Source organism: Hippoglossus stenolepis, chromosome 11, assembly GCF_022539355.2.
Source record: "Hippoglossus stenolepis isolate QCI-W04-F060 chromosome 11, HSTE1.2, whole genome shotgun sequence".
In the NCBI taxonomy this organism is placed as follows: domain Eukaryota; kingdom Metazoa; phylum Chordata; class Actinopteri; order Pleuronectiformes; family Pleuronectidae; genus Hippoglossus; species Hippoglossus stenolepis.
Genome location: NC_061493.1, coordinates 21,838,285 through 21,856,756, shown reverse-complemented (window position 1 = coordinate 21,856,756; position 18,472 = coordinate 21,838,285). Strand labels below are relative to the sequence as shown.

The window sequence follows — 18,472 nt, the reverse complement described above, 5'->3', positions numbered from 1 at the left end:
GGTGATCTAACAATATCTATTATATCTTAAATCTGTGGGTGGATCTTAAACATTTATCATTCCATAATTATCATTTTTTCCCACCTATTATTAAAGCTAATGTGAATTTTTGCTTTTCTTTCATTTCAAACTCTCCAAAATATGTAATTTTCCTGTAAATGACCAAACTTTTCCACCAAGTAATGAACATTTCCCTCCACCTCTGCTCACAGCTAAAACAAGTGTTTGACTTTGGGCAAATCATTAAAACACATTTAATTAAACATTCATAGAGTTGAGTCTGTGGATGATGGGGAGAGACCAGTGAGAGGAGAGACCAGTGAGACCAGAGAGAGGAGAGACCAGTGAGACCAGTGAGAGGGAGACCAGTGAGATGAGAGGAGAGACCAGTGAGAGGAGAGACCAGTGAGAGGAGACCAGTGAGAGGAGAGACCAGTGAGACCAGTGAGAGGAGAGACCGTGAGATAGGACAGTAAGACCAGGAGAGAGAGACCAGTGAGACCAGTGAGGGAGCCAGTGAGAGGAGACCAGTGAGAGGAGAGACCAGTGAGACCAGTGAGAGGAGAGACCAGTGAGAGGAGAGCCAGTAAGGAGAGACCAGAGAGGAGACCAGTGAGAGGAGAGACGAGTGAGACCAGTGAGAGGAGAGACCAGTGAGACCAGTGAGAGGAGAGACCAGTGAGAGAGGAGACCAGTGAGGAGAGACCAGTGCGAGGAGCCGCACCCCCGGAGCTCCGTTACCGCAGCAGCAGCGGCAGCCGCGCCGGTGGTGTGATCATGTGACGCCTGCATTTCCGACACAACAATACAAACACCGTGTCGGTCTGCGTCCACGCTCCCACTCGCTCGCTCCCCCTCCCCAGCGCCTCGCTCTCGGTATGGCGGACGGCGAGAGGTCCCCGTTACTATCCGACCTGGGAGATGGAGCTCTCGGCAGCGGTAACGGCGGAGTGTCTCCCGGCGCGGCGCCCTACGGTGTGCCCAACAAACCCCTGAGTGAGTATCCCCGGTGCCCGGCTCTCCGCCCGACTCCCAGCCGGAGCTAGCCTAGCCTAGCCTAGCCTAGCACTGACTGGGCATTCTGGGTACCCTGCTAGCTCAGCTGTGACAGCGACAAACAACCGCCTGCTTGTGTCTGTGTACGTGCGGGATGTGATGCTAGCTGTCAGGTTGTTTTTATGAACAACTCCCGGTGGGATAAAATAAACAGTTTTTATAACATAATGTTGCTGAAGGGAATCAGCCTGGAGCTAACTAGCTAGCTAACCTAGCAGCCGCTCTTAGCTAGTAGCTTGCCAGCTAGCTGTGCTTAGCACCGGCACAGCTTCAGGTTAGCAGCTCAGATATATCATCTCTTTAGCTGCATTTTATTCACACACACATTTTATTTTGTTGCACGTTTCGCAGCAGCTGGCTGGTTCCCACTGTGCACACGAGCTAGCTCAGTGCACCGCTCAGTCAGCTAGCATCTGAGAAACACCTGATGTGATTGACAGGGATGAGAGCCATGATGGAGGCTGCTGCTGGAGGCTGCAGGACGCAGCTGCGACCAATGGCTGCAGACAGAGGGAGGGACTGTGTCTAGAGACGCTAATGGAAACAGCCTGAGATATGACTCTTTAATTATGTTTTGCCCCCACAAGCTGCTCTGAGCTCTGCCTGGTGTAGGAGTCCTGTGCAGGGATAAGACTGTGTTGCATCAGATTTGCTGACAGACGTGTGACCCGTCCAGTTCCTCTCTGTCTGTGACCAACACATAGACTCCTGTTTGTTGAGACTAACACGGCTCAGCATTCCTGGAGTGTTTTCCTTCCAAAGCTGCTTTCAGTCGAACTCGAGGTGAAATCTTATTACCCAGTTAATCGTAACGTAAGAGGTTACTCGTCATGGGAGTTGAGGCCACTCTTTGTGACTGTTGTTCCTTTCCCAACAATCCGTCATTTGTCACTCACTCGCTGCTTCCTCCCTTGTCCCCCGCCCCCTGTCCCATCCAGGCTTTCCCCCGTTCCCCAGCCCGACTCAGCCCTCGGTGCTCCTCGGGGAGGATCCTCCACCCTACTCCCCGCTCACCTCCCCGGAGAGTGGCAGTGCCCCTGTTATCAACTGCAGGGTGTGTCAGAGCCTGATCTCCGTGGAGGGCAAGATCCACCAACACGTGGTGAAGTGTGGGGTCTGCAATGAAGCCACGGTAGGTTTTTTTTAAAGGAATATGTATAACACACACACAGCCTACTTGTATACTGCATCCAACACACTCACATGGAAAATAAACATGTCCAGTATCTTCCATTTCCGTCTAGCCGCACAGGGTGTGTTAGTTTAATCCTCTCATATTTCTACCTCCATCTTGTCACAAATGATGCTATAAATGACTCTCAAAGTAATGGAGACAGACATTTTTAATAAAATCCCACAGATTCAGTATCAACATTACTTTGGATAATCCACAGAGCTCACAGTGAGGTCACTAATGGTCTCTGTAATCCCTGTGAAAAATGTTCTTGAAAAGTTGTTCCAATAAAAACAGTTCTCATTAATCAACCCTTTGAATAAACTGTGCATAGTGTTTAAACGTGAGGGGGAACTTCAATGTAATTACGGAGATTGGCGTTCTGTCAGTTTCCACCATGTTGGACATCAAGTGGCTCATTTGATGACTGACAAACAAAGAGCTGATTTTCCATCACAGCCACAGACACTAATAACTGCTCTAATTTGATTTATTGGTCGTCCCTCACATAATATGATTGTATTGACATTTCTATAACTTTAAAACAATCGATGACGTTCATCTTCCGATCAATTTATTTCAGATTTTCTGAGACAACATACAGAACAGAAGCACGTGTACTTACTTGGCTAATTAATGGCAGAACTAATTGGATTTCTGATTTACAATAAACAAAGTTAAAATTTAATTTAATTGATATTTGAGAAGAAAAGATAATCATGCAATGAAAATCTAATGCAGCCCAACTCATAATATTAGTTTTCCCTCCCACTCTTATCTCCCACCTTGAACGTCCCTCCCACAGCAGATTTATGTGACGTTCATAACAGAGCAGATCTGGTTCATAAGAGTTTGCTGATGCAGTGGAGAGACCCATCACCAGACAGACAGCCGTCTTATCTAAAGCCCAGAGGAAGTAGCGACGTGATCTGTACAATGTTAAAACACGGAAATCAAGTTTCCGCTCTCTCAGAGAACAATGGACTCTACAAACGACTCTGGCCTGCAGTATTATGTGAGCTAATGAGGTGATACAAAGAGAGTGGCCCCAACAGTTGTAAACGGCACAAACCTTGTAAAGAATAGAATTGTAAAATTGAACAGAAGGTGTAGCAGCTGTTTCGAGTCGCTATGAAACTCACGTAGTGAATTTTAAATTTAATTCGAAACGGCAACAGTGATTTTTAAATGTACAAGTTTCTCCTTATCAAATTGGAAGCTTAACATTTTTTTAATCCTTTGTCTTTGTTTCACTGTCTCTTGTTATTGTGATTATTAAAGTTAGAAGTTGTGCTAAACAAGCCTGTGGCTCTGCAGCACTTTTCTAACGGGCATTTAACCAGAATTTGTGGAACTGACAACCGATCGTCTACAAACACGGCGGTTAAATTTTATCTCGCTACACTTGGCTGTGGGAAAGACTATAGATACCAACCGTCTCTGTCTGTAGTTTGAGAGATAATGTGGCATTTTGAGGGATATTCTCCACTCGGCTACTTCCCCTTATCTTCAAATATAGGGAGGTGTAAGTAAGTCTGGGACTCTGATATTTCTTCACATCCTCCATCCATTATGGTCTTGAAGTCTTAAATCTCACTTGTGGAAACCTCCAGAATCCCCCTTTACCTCTTTTCTTTACCTCACCTACTACCATGACTCAGGAGGAGCTGTTTAATTAGATCTTCTAGGCCACTTGTGGAGTAACAAGCAGAAACTTGGGTATCCTTGTATTTACTCCCATCCCTTGGCTCCTAATCTACAATTACAGTACAGCTACTTGTCTAAGCTACATACTCCCTCATGTCGTATCGGATAATTCTGGTCTATCAAGAATAATTGGGTTGTTATTTACCCTTATTTTGTATTTGTCGTCTCACCTCTACCGTCTTGTGTGTCTCTGACTCCCTCTGCAGCCCATTAAGAACGCCCCAGCAGGGAAGAAGTACGTTCGCTGCCCTTGCAACTGTCTGCTCATCTGCAAAGTCACTTCCCAGAGGATCGCCTGTCCCCGACCATACTGGTGGGAAATTCATACTCAACCTGTGTGTATGTGTGTGTACATACTCTGTATTAGTGTGTCTGTGAGAGAGAGAGAGAGAGAGAAGTGAAGCAGAGGAAACAAGGTGCAGTGGGAGTAACAGTACCTCAATTAAGACTGTGCTCCCAGCGCAGCTTACATGCAGTGCTCAGCGAGCCGGACGAGGAAATAACAGCCTCATTAGAACAGCTGCATCATGGGTTTCACTTCTGCATGTCCTTCATATTATGAGAGGTGTAGCTTTATGGGTCACACACTGTATGTGTAGTGTATGTGTGTGTGTGATTTTCACCTCCATATTTTATTCACAAATGGAAATTATGTTAAGACTTAATTTACAGTCTTTGCTCCACACAGCTAGAAGAAAAAACAACAAAAGGCCCAACAGTTTCCTTATGAAACCCATTAAGACCTAAGGCGCCACATAAAAACCCAGTGTAAAACCGAAGCACGGTTTGAAAACAACCACCGTAAACCTGAACTGACAGAATTGCCAATGTTCACAAAAAGCAGAAGCAGATAAACACATGAAAGGGAAAATCTGCCACCCTCTTCTTCTTCCTCCTCCTCCTCAAACACCTCTTTTACTAACTGAGCTTTGTATCTGGTCTAAAGGGGTTTGATTCACTAGATCTGGATTTTTATTTGATTCTCCAAATTGCACGCACTCAGATATCAGGCCCCAGAACTTGACTGATTTTCATCAGGATCCATTAATTATTCATGGAGAAATCAGCGAAAATGTGGAAAAACACCATAATGACGAAGTAAGTGGGTGAAAAATATCCTGTATTTGGTTTCGACCCGCTCCCAAATTTAACAGATTCTTCTTTGGGTCACGCCTCACCCCTCCACAAAATTCCATGGAAATCGGTCGTGTAGATTTTGTGTAATCCTGCTGACAAACAAACAAAAACATAACCTCCTTAGCCGAGGTAATTAATTCAGTATCTTTCTGCTTTAATTATACTCTAAATTCCTGCTGTGTAGCTACCAGCCATATGCACATTTAGCAAATTCGTTCACATTATCATATCAGAGGGCAGAATGAGCACAGACGCCACAGATGACAGTAAACCAGGAAAGATCCAAAGTCGTGCTATAGATCACTTGTGTAGCATTTTATTTTCCAGGGCATAAATAAAAACATCACAGGGCTGCTGACAAGTTCACATCCAGTTTGAGAAAGAGAAGAGAGATTTCTTTTGTCCTCTGTCCTCTGAAACTTGCTGAGTGAAAAGCAGCACAACAATTCTTCCAGGTCAAAGAGATGCCAATGTGTTGGGATTTTTATCATCACAAACACACGGCTGATGTCACAGGGAAAATGCTCGGCTTTGGCAGCTCATCTGAACATCAGGCTGCTGCAGCCGGGTGTAATTGCTCAGAAAGATAAGATTCCTTGTTTATGCTCGAGGCATAAAATGAGCAAGAGCAACATTTTTAGCCATCTCTCTTTTTTTTAGTTTTTTCTTTCCTTAATCTTCTGCTGCTATTTAAAGGTGTATAATTTTAAACTGTACATTTTAAATATCTGAAATCTATAATTTATCTGTCGGCTTCAGTGCTGATCACAGGGTTGGACTCGAGGCTAATTGGGGTCTGCATGTTGATCAGTGGCAAGAAATTATTTCCTGAAATGTGCCATCTTTAAAAAAAATATTACATTTACTCTTAAACCAGTAATTTCTTCTACGTTATTGTACATGTAATGCCTTTCAAACAAAGTGGGAATCTTGTTCTTATCACTTATTTCTGTTTAATCTTTCTTTTAAATCACTGTTTCCGACAAACAAAATTGTGCTGTCATAGCAGAGAAGTGGGATTTATCTTGCTTGTGACGCAGCTGTCCCCACTCTGGCTTTTATTTCATCCGACCACAGGTTGTCCATTTTATTAAAGACGTCCTTAAAAGCTGTAAATAATCCCCAAAGGCCCCTTTTCCCGATTTTAACTGCTCTGTAGAATTTATCTTCAGTCTCACTGTTTTGCATTCAGTCGGGTTCAGTCTGACTAAACCAGACACATCGACGTGCTGTGGCCTGATCACTGATTCTGAGCGGTTGTCTGTTGTGGTTGCTTGTAGTAAAGCAGCGTTAGTGGTAATGATGAGGATGAGCGTGATCTGTTGCTGCTGCCTTTTCCACAACACCAGAGTGAAGCTGCTCACGTCAAACACTGAATAATATCTTGAGTCATCGGTGGTGTGGACGCCGACTTAATGTGGGTCTGTCTCTTCACAGTAAGAGGATAATAAATCTGGGTCCAGTTCATCCTGGTCCTGCCAGTCCTGATCCCCAGCCAGCCGGGGCCCGCGTCTCCTGTGGACACTGCAGCAACACCTTCCTGGTAACACTCAACTTTTTTTATATTTTTAGACTTGATTTGGAATCAACACAGTCATAATTAAATTAGAGTTAATGGAAATGTTTGATTTTGGGGTAAATTTGCCGCATACGTTGCACAAATGAGAGACGTACAGGTCCTCTAATTTAACGCTTAAAAATGTCCCAAAATATTGTAAGACTGAACAAAAACAAAAGGTGAAAATCTCAAATTTGGATCACAAACCAAATCCTTCTTGACCTCGAAGTACAGCACATGGACCAAATCCTTTGAGCTCAAATGTCCACGTCTGAGCTTTTCATTTTGAGCCTTTTGCTTTCCACAGCTCTACACTTCAGAGCCGTGTAAAGACTTGAGCAAGAAGGAAAGTGAAACGAATGTGCTTCACTGATGAAATGCAGACGGCTCCCTGTCCCAGTGGCCGCTCGTCAGCTGACTGGAGTCCCTGAGTCACTCTCGTTCCTCTCGCATAATGAGTTTCTCTGACAGTCAACATATTACATTAGACCAATGTGATATCCTTTTCTCTCTGGAGCGACAGATGGTAGCTGTTAAAAAACCCTAAGATATGAGGTATGAGATGAGACCTAAGATATATCGTTAATATACAGGGGAGCAAATGAGCGTAGGTTTAAAAAAATAACAATTGACTTTTAATTATTAACTTCAGCGTTTGTAGTATTGCTTTTATTTAAACTGACCGTAATTGATTACCATTATCAACCTCTTTGGCAATCAGTGGGAAATCCGGCATCAGTGCAACCTCAGTTAAAGTCTCTGGCACAAGTCCCCACCTCCTCTGTCTCAATGACAATAACCTATAAAAGACACAGCCAACAAAATCACTTTCACTATAGGAAGCCAAAACCAAATAAGAAGTGTTTTTGAAGAGATGAGGAATCGTTGTGCAAAGTAGCTGAATAATAAAACTTGCTTTGCTATTTTGGCTTCTATCAGCAGCTGAAATATGCTGTGACAGTTTCAGGAGGTCTGTTGTTAAACGTTTCGCTGCACAACTGAAAAGCCAAACCCCCGTTGCACCAGGCCAAGTAAATAAATGCTGAGTTATTGGTCGAGATCAATAATCCTGTAAACTCTCAGCTGATATACTCTGGCCATTTTGTGCTAAAGGGAAAGTTAAAGTCTTAACTTACTCCTCTTTAACAATGTGTGGGACAGATAAAGATGGTTTGGATATTTGCTGAAAGGAGGGAGGGCGGCGTGGCCAGAGAAAAGGAAGAGAAGGGGTGTAAACAGATGTGAGATAGATGGTACAGGCTGTTTAGCATTCAGCTGGACCTTCCCCTCCTGCTCAGAGATACGGTGGCTGAATGAAAATACAAATCTGCTCCCCGGGTGGCGTCGCAGTGAACCTTTTGTCACAGATTTAGTGATTACGTTCTCCGTGCTGCTCATACGGTGTCTCCATCAGAATAAGAATAATGTACAGCATGCACAGTGTATTCTGTTCTCATAAACACACCTGAGCGTCAGGGAGGGAACAAATGTCTACACCCTGAGAGAAAGCCATTTTTCTTTATCATTTTTTTTTTTGTATGGTAAGCAGCACCTGTTCTGGGATAGTTGTATTAAATTTCTGAAAGTGTGTCATCAATCCAAGTGCAGCTGCAGGCGAATTTGAATAAGGTAAATAAGATTTGTATTGGCTGCGCATCATGCGTACGTGCATTCAAAGTATCAGACAGAATCAGTGCAGATTTGCCTTGAGCTGGCTTATAGCTGAGACAAATTCTTATTAATTTGATCGATTGATTATTTAAGTCACTTATCCTGAAAACATCCCAAGTATTTTTTGGTTCAAGCTTCTCAAACGTGAGGGTTGTTGCTTTTCTCTCGTTTGACGTATGTCGCAGCAGAAACACTGGAATTGACATTTGCATTTAATATGATACTGAGAGTTAAAGTTTTGTTATCATCATCATCATCATCATCATCATCATCATCAATGAATCCCTCATCTTTTCTCTTTGTGCTTCTCAGTGGACAGAGTTCACAGACCGGACGCTGGCCAGGTGCCCACACTGCAGGAAAGTGTAAGTAGCCATAAGCAATTAATCCCTTTCACCACATCATGCTCACTGTACTTAAATAAATTGGATTTTTGTCTTTTACTTTTTATCTCAAGCTTTTTAAATAGAAAAACCTAAGAGTGAGCAGGTAGTGTCCTCAGGGGCGTTCTCAAGGACAGGACACACCGTTTTTTGGGAATCAAATCTGTGGCATCCCTTTTGTATGTTTTTGTCGCAAAGATTACAAACATCTCATGATGAAAAAGACGTGTCATACATGTTGAAGATGCCAATGAAGACGTCAACTTGGTGTCAATGTGCTGTAAACGAAAACATTGACCTTTTATCACAGCGTAATTTACACGTCATGTCCTGCCTCCTGCTGCTTTACCCAGAAACCACCTCTCGCCTGAATGTTCCGGTCTGACCTGAACTGCTGCGTTCTTTATATATGAAAGGCAAACTCCACAAAATGTCAAGAGCCAAGAGTTCATATCTAAAAAAACAACAACCAGACTTTAACATCATGAGGTTTCTGATCTGTGGGCCTTTGCTCCATGTATATTTTGCGCCTCAGGAATTGTCTTTGAACTAACTACTACTAATCACATTCCCGAAACCACCGGCTCCATAAGCTCCTTAACATCACGAGCGACTGGCTGAAAAGTGGAATGTGCCAGTGTGTTAGCTGTATCACTGCAACAAGGTGACCTTAAGCAGTTTTTACAAACGGCTCTAGTCAGGAGATTTCAGTTTCGTCACATCCAAAATAGCTGCAAGATGGATTGAGCCCGGACAGGTGCTGCTTGAATTTGAATTTCTGCAGGTGTATCGCGATCATGCGTCGTTTGTCTTTTCAGTCCTGCTCTTCCTTTCACTGCAATAAATATAGATTCACAACATATACATTTTTAACCACTATTCAGACATCCCAGTTAGAAAATCAAAGATGTAAAGAACAGAGTTTCAGGGTCCTGGAGTTATGATGCTTGTCCAGTGTCATGTTTTACTGGGACACTGTCACTAACATCTGTGGTTTTCATAATCTGACGCCTCCACGTGGCTGCTGAAGATGCTAAGATGAATGTTTATAGTTCAGAAAAACATTGGGTCATGTCTTTTGAGTTTCATTTGAATTTCATCTCCTAATAAAGTTCTCCTCTCTCTTGGTCCTGCAGCTCCTCCATTGGTCAGAGGTACCCCCGGAGGCGGAGCTTGTGGTGTTTTCTACTCTGCTTGCTTTTTAGCGTTTCCACCGCCGGGCTGATGGTGAGTCAACACACTGTCATCTGAGAGATTACGCATTTAAAAGAGATTATCAATAACTGTGCAGAGCTGACAGAAGAAAATACAACTATTATCCATCAATTACTCTGAATCTGTCCTCCCCTTTTTACTTCTTCTACAGTTTTGCCGTCTTTCTCCTCATACTCTCCACTTTCATGTGCACACAACCTGTCAGAACATTTTATATTTTCTGTCATAGTTGTTGCTCTTATCTAAATTACAGTAGATTTGTTTTTATAGACCAGAAGGAGTAGAGGAGTGCAAGAGCCTAAAAGTAGATTTTGACCAGCAGAGGGCGCAAGATGAGCAGCAAACAACGTAAATCAGTGATGACAGTCTATGTGTCTGCCAGCAAAGACAACAGTGACCTTTATTGTGCAGACAATAAATCTGCTGCTGTCGACAACGTTGCATAATGTTGGTTAAAAAAAAAATATATCTCAACCTGGAATGGAAAGGTTTCAATTATAAGAATGGTTCAAGAGCCGGAGTTTGACAGTTTAATCCTCAGAGATTTACATGTTTCAACAGGTGAAACTTCATCCCCACGCTGAATTTAATCAGGAATACGAAAGCAGTGGTTTTAAATGAAGGTGGCTAAAACAGGGAGGGTTGAATTAAATATTCAAAATTCATAAAATCAACAGAATTGAACTGTTGGAGACGTTCCAGCTTTTCTCTCACTGTAGAACTGAAAATACGGCGTTTCTCAGCTCATCTTGTAGATGGACTGCGATGTTCAAAAGTGGGAAAACATGAATGAATCCAAGTGTTAAAAACAGGTCAACTGGACTTGGTTGAGTCCAGTTGACCTGAGCCAGGGGGTGAAAAGAGTGAATCAGAAATCAAGAGAGAGGCTTCATGAGACGAGTCAATGGATTGAATGTCAAACCCAAATCTGAATAACCAAAGAATTTGAATGTCTCAACCTTTTTAGAGGAGGCAGAAGCACGGAGGGAAAACGAGACTCGGCCTTGAATAGAAACTGTTGATCCAAGGTCACATTGACGAAATGAACATTAGTTCAGTTATCAGTTTCCCCTCAACAGCGTGGATGGTATTGTTGTTTTCACTGTGTGTGTTTGTATTTGTGTGTGTGTGTGTGTGTGTTTGTGTTTGTGTCTCCTATCTATGTGAGGACCAGATTGAGTGTTGGACCTTATGGAGTCACGTCACGAATTCAAAGGGTTGTTAGAGAGTTAAGACTTTGTTTTCATGGTTATGGGTAGAATTGGGTTATGGTTAGAGATAAGGTTAGGGATAAAGTTTTGGTTTTACAGTCCCTATAAGGATCGCTGTGCAAACCGGTGTTGGTGTGAAGCCAATGCGAAAGTGCCTGAAACCTGTATTCTCTTAAATGACCAGCAGGGGACGACTCCACAGTTTGAGAAAACTCTACTTCTCACTTGATTTATAAAGTAAAACATTTTCCTAAGAAGTTAATGGTCTCAACCTCTAGTTCAAAGTCATGGATACATCCAATGGGTGCAGGTGGTGTAGGAGGGCGTGGCCTCTCAGTGAGGCTCCACCCCCTGCTCCTCCAAATATGGTTTATTCTGGTTTCAAAAAACCAAGATGGTGCTGAGGCTTCCAAACAGAAACTCACAAACCAATGGGCGACACTGTGGTTTGACACCTTGGTGTTTACAATTATACACATACATATGGTATAAAACATGTATGTATTTGTACAAGTATATATAATTACTCCATTGTTTAGTTTTTTCTGTCCTTAACCTTAAAGCATCCATCCACCAGACACCTTCTCTGCCTCTCGCCCTGGATCCCCTGCTTGTTGTTTCATTCTATATATTATAATCTATACAATATATATTCAGTATATGAGCAGTGCAACAATATGTTGAATCCAACAAGGTTCATTAACTCTTCTGATGTTTTATATCCGTATTAGCTTTGCTCCAGTGCCATGACTTTCAAACTGTTCCAACTCGTATTTCCATATTGTCACAAAATCCCCGTGGGTTCTCTCAAAGTCATTCTCGCCATCTTCATTAAATAATTTTGTTCTGAGCAGCTGCACACTTAATACTTGATGGGAGAGACACTTTTCTCTCTTACCCACACAGTGTTAAGTGTTGAAGATGAGCTCTTGCGTGATAAATGTGCTTTTAAAACGTACGATTCGCTGTCGTCACATCAGGCGGCTGCAGGTGGATTAATCACACTCTGTGGATACATGTGGGAAAGTAACTGTGGTCGTGTTAAGTGCTGTTCACGTGAAGTGACTTTGTGTTGTATAGAAATATTTTTGCACATCAAATAATAATCATTTTATATAAAATTTTAAGCTAAAGCGATGTTTCAGCTTCTCAAATGTTTGAATGGCCGCGTTTCCTTGTTTTACATTTATCTTTGCCGATATCGATATCGATATTAGGAAGTTAACATCTTCATAGTTTAACCTTAAACTTTGTTATTAATGACTATAAATAAAAAGAACACAAATATATATTGTAAAATGTAAACATGAAGGCACCTTTTTTACATTGTTGTTCATATTTGCTGTTATATGGTGCCGTTGAAATCATGATGAATGGGTCTGATAACACATTTAAAGACATTTTCAAACATAAGCATGTCTTTCTGGTTGGAGTTGCGCTGTTTTTAGCTTCATAACAAATCACAATGTGATTTCAATTCCTTTTTAAAAGTCTTAAAGAGTGTCGTCTGAATATGTCTTCCTGTGTGTTCCTCAGGCTGGAACGTGGGTGAAGGCTCAGACCTACCAGGGGATCTACGCCTCGTGGGCCGTGCTGCTGCTCCTGGTTCTCCTCACCTTAGCTCGGGCCTTTTACTGGGCCTGCATGAGGGTCAGTCAGCCCCTCCAGAACTTCACATAGAGCCCCCCCCCCCTCCGACTCTGTGGCACCCTCGTCTCAACCCGCCAGGCAGGAGGAAAAAGATGGCTTTAAAAAAATCTGAAAAAACAGAATATTTATTTAAATCCAAGTCCGGAAAAGAAAATGATCTTCTCCTCCTGTTCCCTCCCTTTTAGTCAAATGTGTTTCTAAAACTGGATGGCGTCGGCTGCGGCCGCCGTGTATCCATCGGTAATCATGATGACGCGTATAGCCTAATGTACTGTCGATCTATTCTAATCTCGTGGCCAGTGTGGGGTTCATTTTAGCATTTTTAACACTTTTCTCCCCCTCTCCCCAGCGCTGTTGATTCCTTTTGGCTTTAGTCTGTGGCACATCTGTTGCTCTCCTGACCTCTAAGACGAGGGCTTCAAGTTCAAGTCTTAGACGTGAAAACCGCGCTCGTTTTCTTTTGTTTTTTTGTGGAGGGGGCGACTGTCGATTTTCCAGTCCAGTTTCGACATTTGGTTTAATATTCCAGCATTTAGCAATTTTTTAAACAAAGAAAAAAACATTTTCTGAACGTGGCAAAGTCAGATGAAGCTGGGAAAAAAAAAAAGTACATCCACAACCAGCAGCAGACGACTGGAGTAATTGAAGGGACGTCAGCCTCCTATTGTGAATCAAAAGATCAAGTAGGTGTTGAAATGTGTCTGAAAAATTGAATTCAGCCGTATGTGAAGGTAGGCTCTGATGTGTCTGAACTCAGTGTTTATGCTGAATTATCCCCTGGGACTGACTTTGATCCAAAGCAGCTTGAAAGCCTTAAACGGAGGTGTGATAGAAAGATTCAACACGCTCACACACACACACACAGCCACACACACACACAGCCACACGAGCGCATATGGTACACATCAAAAAGAGGACGCTGTTTTAGAGTTGCAACAGCTTCCGAAACCAGTTTATATAGGAGACGTCCCAGCCTCCGTCTTCAAAGACACACCAGTGAACAGATTTCCTCCGTGTTGATGCGTCCCTATTTCAGTAAAAGGGAAAAAAGTGACATGCACGCCACTTTGCATTCTCGTCCTGTTTGAGTGTAACAAAGTCTACAGCGGCTTCTCTTTGATCCAAAATTCACCCAACAAGTTAACTTTTCTTTTTTAAAAACCTTTTCTGATTTCTTTCATTTTAAATTTTTATATTTTCATAACCTAAATTGACACGAGAGACACGTTTTTTTATTCTGTTCGGCTTTTCGGGAAACGGAGGAAAACATGAAATGGATCACAAAGAGCTATAATACTCACAAGACCCTGTGAGTATAAGGAGGGTTTCAGATTTGCAGCTCTGTCTGTTTCATGAGAGAAGCTCGGACCTTTTCAGGCCTGTTTTGCTGGCCGAGGTTGAATATGTTACAGAACCAGTTCCTAAAACTTTGGGTTTTACATCAAAATCTATCAAAGATCCTCTAATGAGCACGAAAAGACCCTTTTCTCCCAATTCTTTTTGTATTTTGTTCGTCTTTGGGTTCGTTTATAGTGAAAATGTGTCTTGATATTGTCGCTGAAGACGGAGGTTGGTCCTGAGGTTTCTGATTTGCTGGCTGCAGACGGAGCGTTTCACCTAAAGGCCACTGACTAAAGTAAAAGAGGAAAACGCTCAAAGCGAGTAGGTCAGTAACATGAAAACACACACACACACACACTACACGTTACATCCTCACGCTGCATATCTCCCATGATGACTCGTCTGTAGTTCTGAATGTGGTGACATTTTCCTTTTCTTATGGATTCTGTATTTTTTTTGTTCTGATTGTAAATATATTTGTTGTTTATGTACGATGGACGTGACTCAGCGAAATTGCGTTGCACTCCGAGCTTAACACTACTGCTGTGATCGCTGCCGACGTGTTTTTTTTGTGTTATTTTTAAGAAGGTTATTTTTGCAACTCTTCACCTGTTACGTATTTAATGATTTGACAAACTACTAACCTAATAAGCCTCTGGACACCCGGTCGTGTCCACATCTTAAAAACACATCAACATAACCGCACCGACGAAACATCGTGACGGAATCGCATTCCCAGGCGATGACGTTTCTAGCTCTCGCGCACACAGACACACACAGACACACACACACACACACCCAGCACCTTATACAGTAGAGAGGAAACACTGCATACACCAAGTAAGAGGAGATGAAGTTACCCTGGTAGACTGAACTGAGCTCGCAGGCAGTTCACATGGAAGTGTCATGTTATTTATTATATACGCTGCAACAAAAAAAAAAAAGGATCACTTCAACAGTTGTGTCATTTCCCTAGAATCGTATTTATTGTGGATGACGTCTGTTATGCAGTGAGATTATTTCACTTTTTTTCAAGACCGGTCCAAAGGGCATTTATTTTTCTTAATTGACGATTCACCAGTTTAAAGTTGTGTTCAGTGCATTCATTTTTAAGATGAGGGCAGAATCAATGTGATGCAACTTGTTGAAGACCATTTCTTTTCTTTTTTTTGCAGTGATCATGTTTTGACCATGACTGCAAAAGAAATCCATCATGTTATTGCCAATAATCAAGACCCTGGCTGATTCTCTTTTCAGAGTTTGTTTACACACAAATAAAGACATGATGATGATGATGTGAAAAACAACCAGCGTGAGTTTTATTATTTCACAACAAACACGATCTGTTGCATTTCTATTCTTACAGCCACAACCACTGTCAATTCAAATTACAACAAATAAATTAAACTCGAAATACTTCAGGTTTTTGCCTCGAGAGAAGATGCGTTTGGTATAAAGCCAAATCACATATAAGCTTTATCATAGAGGAAAGTTTTAAAGAGTAGAGAAGGAATCTACCTCAACAAATCTATGATATTAACATTTTTGGAAACCTTACAAAATTCATTGTGCGGACCACCTTTCTTCTCCGTACCTTCTATCCTGCTTCTGTCCAGTAGCTCCACCAAACTACAGTTGACATGTCAGTATTTAGGCTTCTACTTATAGAGGCAGATGCTTTATAATATTAGCTCTTTTCATTTTTATTGAAGTTGTCTTTTAATAACTGGCCCTGGGACAAACAGCCAGTAACTCTGACTCATGCACAGTATTTTGTCTGTTGATCGATCACAACTGTCCCGATCAAATAACATAAATCAAAACAATTAAATAAAACAAAGCCTGACTTTTCAAACTAGTTTCCATTACAATTTAAACCCTTTAATCTTTAGCTTGTCCAACCAATACGTTAGCCTACTTTTAGCTATTATAAGCTATTTATTTACATCTCCATTAGGTGGCTATTTACTGGTTATTGTAAATACACTAAAACACAATGAGCATCACGTGTATTTGAACATTCGTCTAATGCTTGAGTCGTCTGTGCCTCTTTTATGTGTCACCCCCGAGCACAAGATTAAAAGATGTGACAGTATGAAGTTTAAAATCAAATCAGAGTTCCTTTAATCGCTCCGTAAAGACCTTCAGCTGATCGAGTGTTTTGTGCCACTCCTGGGTCTCCCTGTCCGTGATGGTTCTCAGGTATATCCTTGATTTTTAAACCAGAAAACGCAACATGTCTAAAGACCGGGTTTATTATAATGTGAGTAACTGAACCCTGTGATTAAAGCTGTCATCCATTCTCTGAACTGGGGCATTTCCTAATTATTAAAATGAGAGAAATCGAGCCATTCCAGTTTTTGCTGAACCTGGAAGACTCCAATCATAGACCGACTAATTTAAAGCTCGGTGCTGTTCTCCCAGAAGAAGCCAAATTAGCTTTTATCTTTTTTAATGAGCACCTCTCCTTTCTATTTTTATTATTCCAATAAAATGCCGGAGAGAAGCTCGTCCTTCTTTCTTTCTCACACGACTCAGCCCCTGTCGGCCTCTTGAGTTTCATGCGGATATATTTTTTTCCTGGACACAAAGAGATGGAGGGATTAAGGACACTGAGAAACCTTTCAGAAACCACAGCTCCCCGGAGAGCAGCGTGGACCAGGGAGGAGGAGGAGAGACCAGAGAGGGAAGGAGGTAAAAAAAAAAGAAGAGACAATTGGTCCCATAACCTCCTGGTTTTAAGTGAGGGAGCATTAGCCTCCTTTCATTGTGTAACACAACACACACACACACACACACTGGTTCTCACACGGACACAGAATCCCACTCCGAGGGCTTCGGGTCCATTGTTTTGTCGTTTTATTGAGTCAATTTTTCATTCATGATATTACACTGCTGCACCTCCTCGGGGAGCGCGGCTGTCTCTGCTCTCTTTCTGTTCTCTCTTTGCCGTCTTCACAGTTTTCCCCGGTGAGACGCTGCGGTGACAGTTTGGCTGATGTGGGACTCGTAAGATTGTAGAAGGCGGGAAGGAGAGAGAGGAGGAGGAGGAGGAGGGGGAATCTCCTACGCTGTAAATCTTTGTCTTTTTTTATTTTATTTATTTCTGCCTTCTCTTGGATCACGCCGGTCGGTCACAACTACATTTATTTTTCCTTTGTACAAACGCCAAGTGCAGCACTGTACTGAAGCATTTTTTTTATTTTGCAAATCACTTCACAGTTTGAGAATAATTTCGCTTCTTTTCCATTTGACTAATCCAGTCATTAGGAGACATGCTCCTTTTCGATGATGATTATTTTCCTAACAGCATGACGTGAGCAGCTGAAAATGCAGCGGCACAATAAACACATTACGTGTAAATGGCTTCTGTGTGATCGACGTTTGACAAAGCTGCTTTCGTTCTGAATGCAGTGAGTCATTTTCAGGCCAAATTTCCAAAGAGAATTTGGATTAAGTGAAGACAAAACGCTGCCTAATAAGATAAGTGAGGTTGAATTAGAGCTTCTCATTACGGTTAATATTAAATCACAATATTAAGAATATTCGTTTTCAGTTTATTCCATCCACCTATTTGTAGTTCTCTGTAAATTCCCTCAAACCTCTCAACACACACAGCTCTGCCATTAACGTTCATAATCTCTGATTCCTCCTTTCATCATATTCAGATGTATTTCACAAAATGATGAATCGATTTCATCAAATCAATGTCCAGTGCAATGTATTAACCACTAAAATGTATTTTATTTATTGAAATTGGCTGTAAATCAGTAATTTGGACGACAACATCAAATCCTCATGTATTTGGTCGAACTGGTCGTTTATCATTCGTCCTTCAGAAAGACACCGAACTCAGCGTTGCTCCTGATTGGCCGATCTGAGCAGCAGCATCTGCCCAATGACGATGAAACGTCATCATGAGACGATTCCAGTTTATTGGATTATCTCAAATCTCCATGTTAATGTATGACGATATTAGAATTCATACTTATGATGTTTTTTAAATTAGGGCTCAATAAGCTCTGAGATTTTGAATCACATTTAATATAATGTACCTTTTTATATGATAAATCTCTTAATAGCGTCAGATAGATTAGTTCAGTCACATGTTTCTCTCTTGTTCCAAACTGTGAACTTTATTAAGAAGACATTAAAAAACTGATGAATGAACACAGTCCAAAGAAAATCTATATATGTTTCACCTCTTGCACTTTTCTGGACATTAGTTCAGTTTGTTATGAAACTGTAACTTCAAGTTCACATGTTTACTCTCCAGTTTAAAGACGACTGGAATCTTTACATGTGACTCGTGACGCACGTTTTCATGGTGAAATATGATTTATTGGAATCAGTCAGTAGTTTGAAGGCA

At 41.7% G+C, this 18,472-nt stretch overlaps 1 protein-coding gene across 1 annotated transcript; it reads left to right on the top strand.

Annotated features, from left to right (window-relative positions):
- Positions 1–693: 693 nt before the first annotated feature.
- On the top strand, positions 694–15,410 carry pip4p1a (phosphatidylinositol-4,5-bisphosphate 4-phosphatase 1a). Its single transcript, XM_035171080.2, has 7 exons — positions 694–996; positions 1,995–2,188; positions 4,144–4,250; positions 6,512–6,617; positions 8,616–8,668; positions 9,823–9,913; positions 12,649–15,410. The coding sequence occupies exons 1-7, from the start codon at positions 879–881 to the stop codon at positions 12,790–12,792; spliced, it is 813 nt and encodes a 270-aa protein (XP_035026971.1). The 5' UTR covers positions 694–878; the 3' UTR covers positions 12,793–15,410.
- The last annotated feature ends 3,062 nt before the right edge of the window (positions 15,411–18,472 follow it).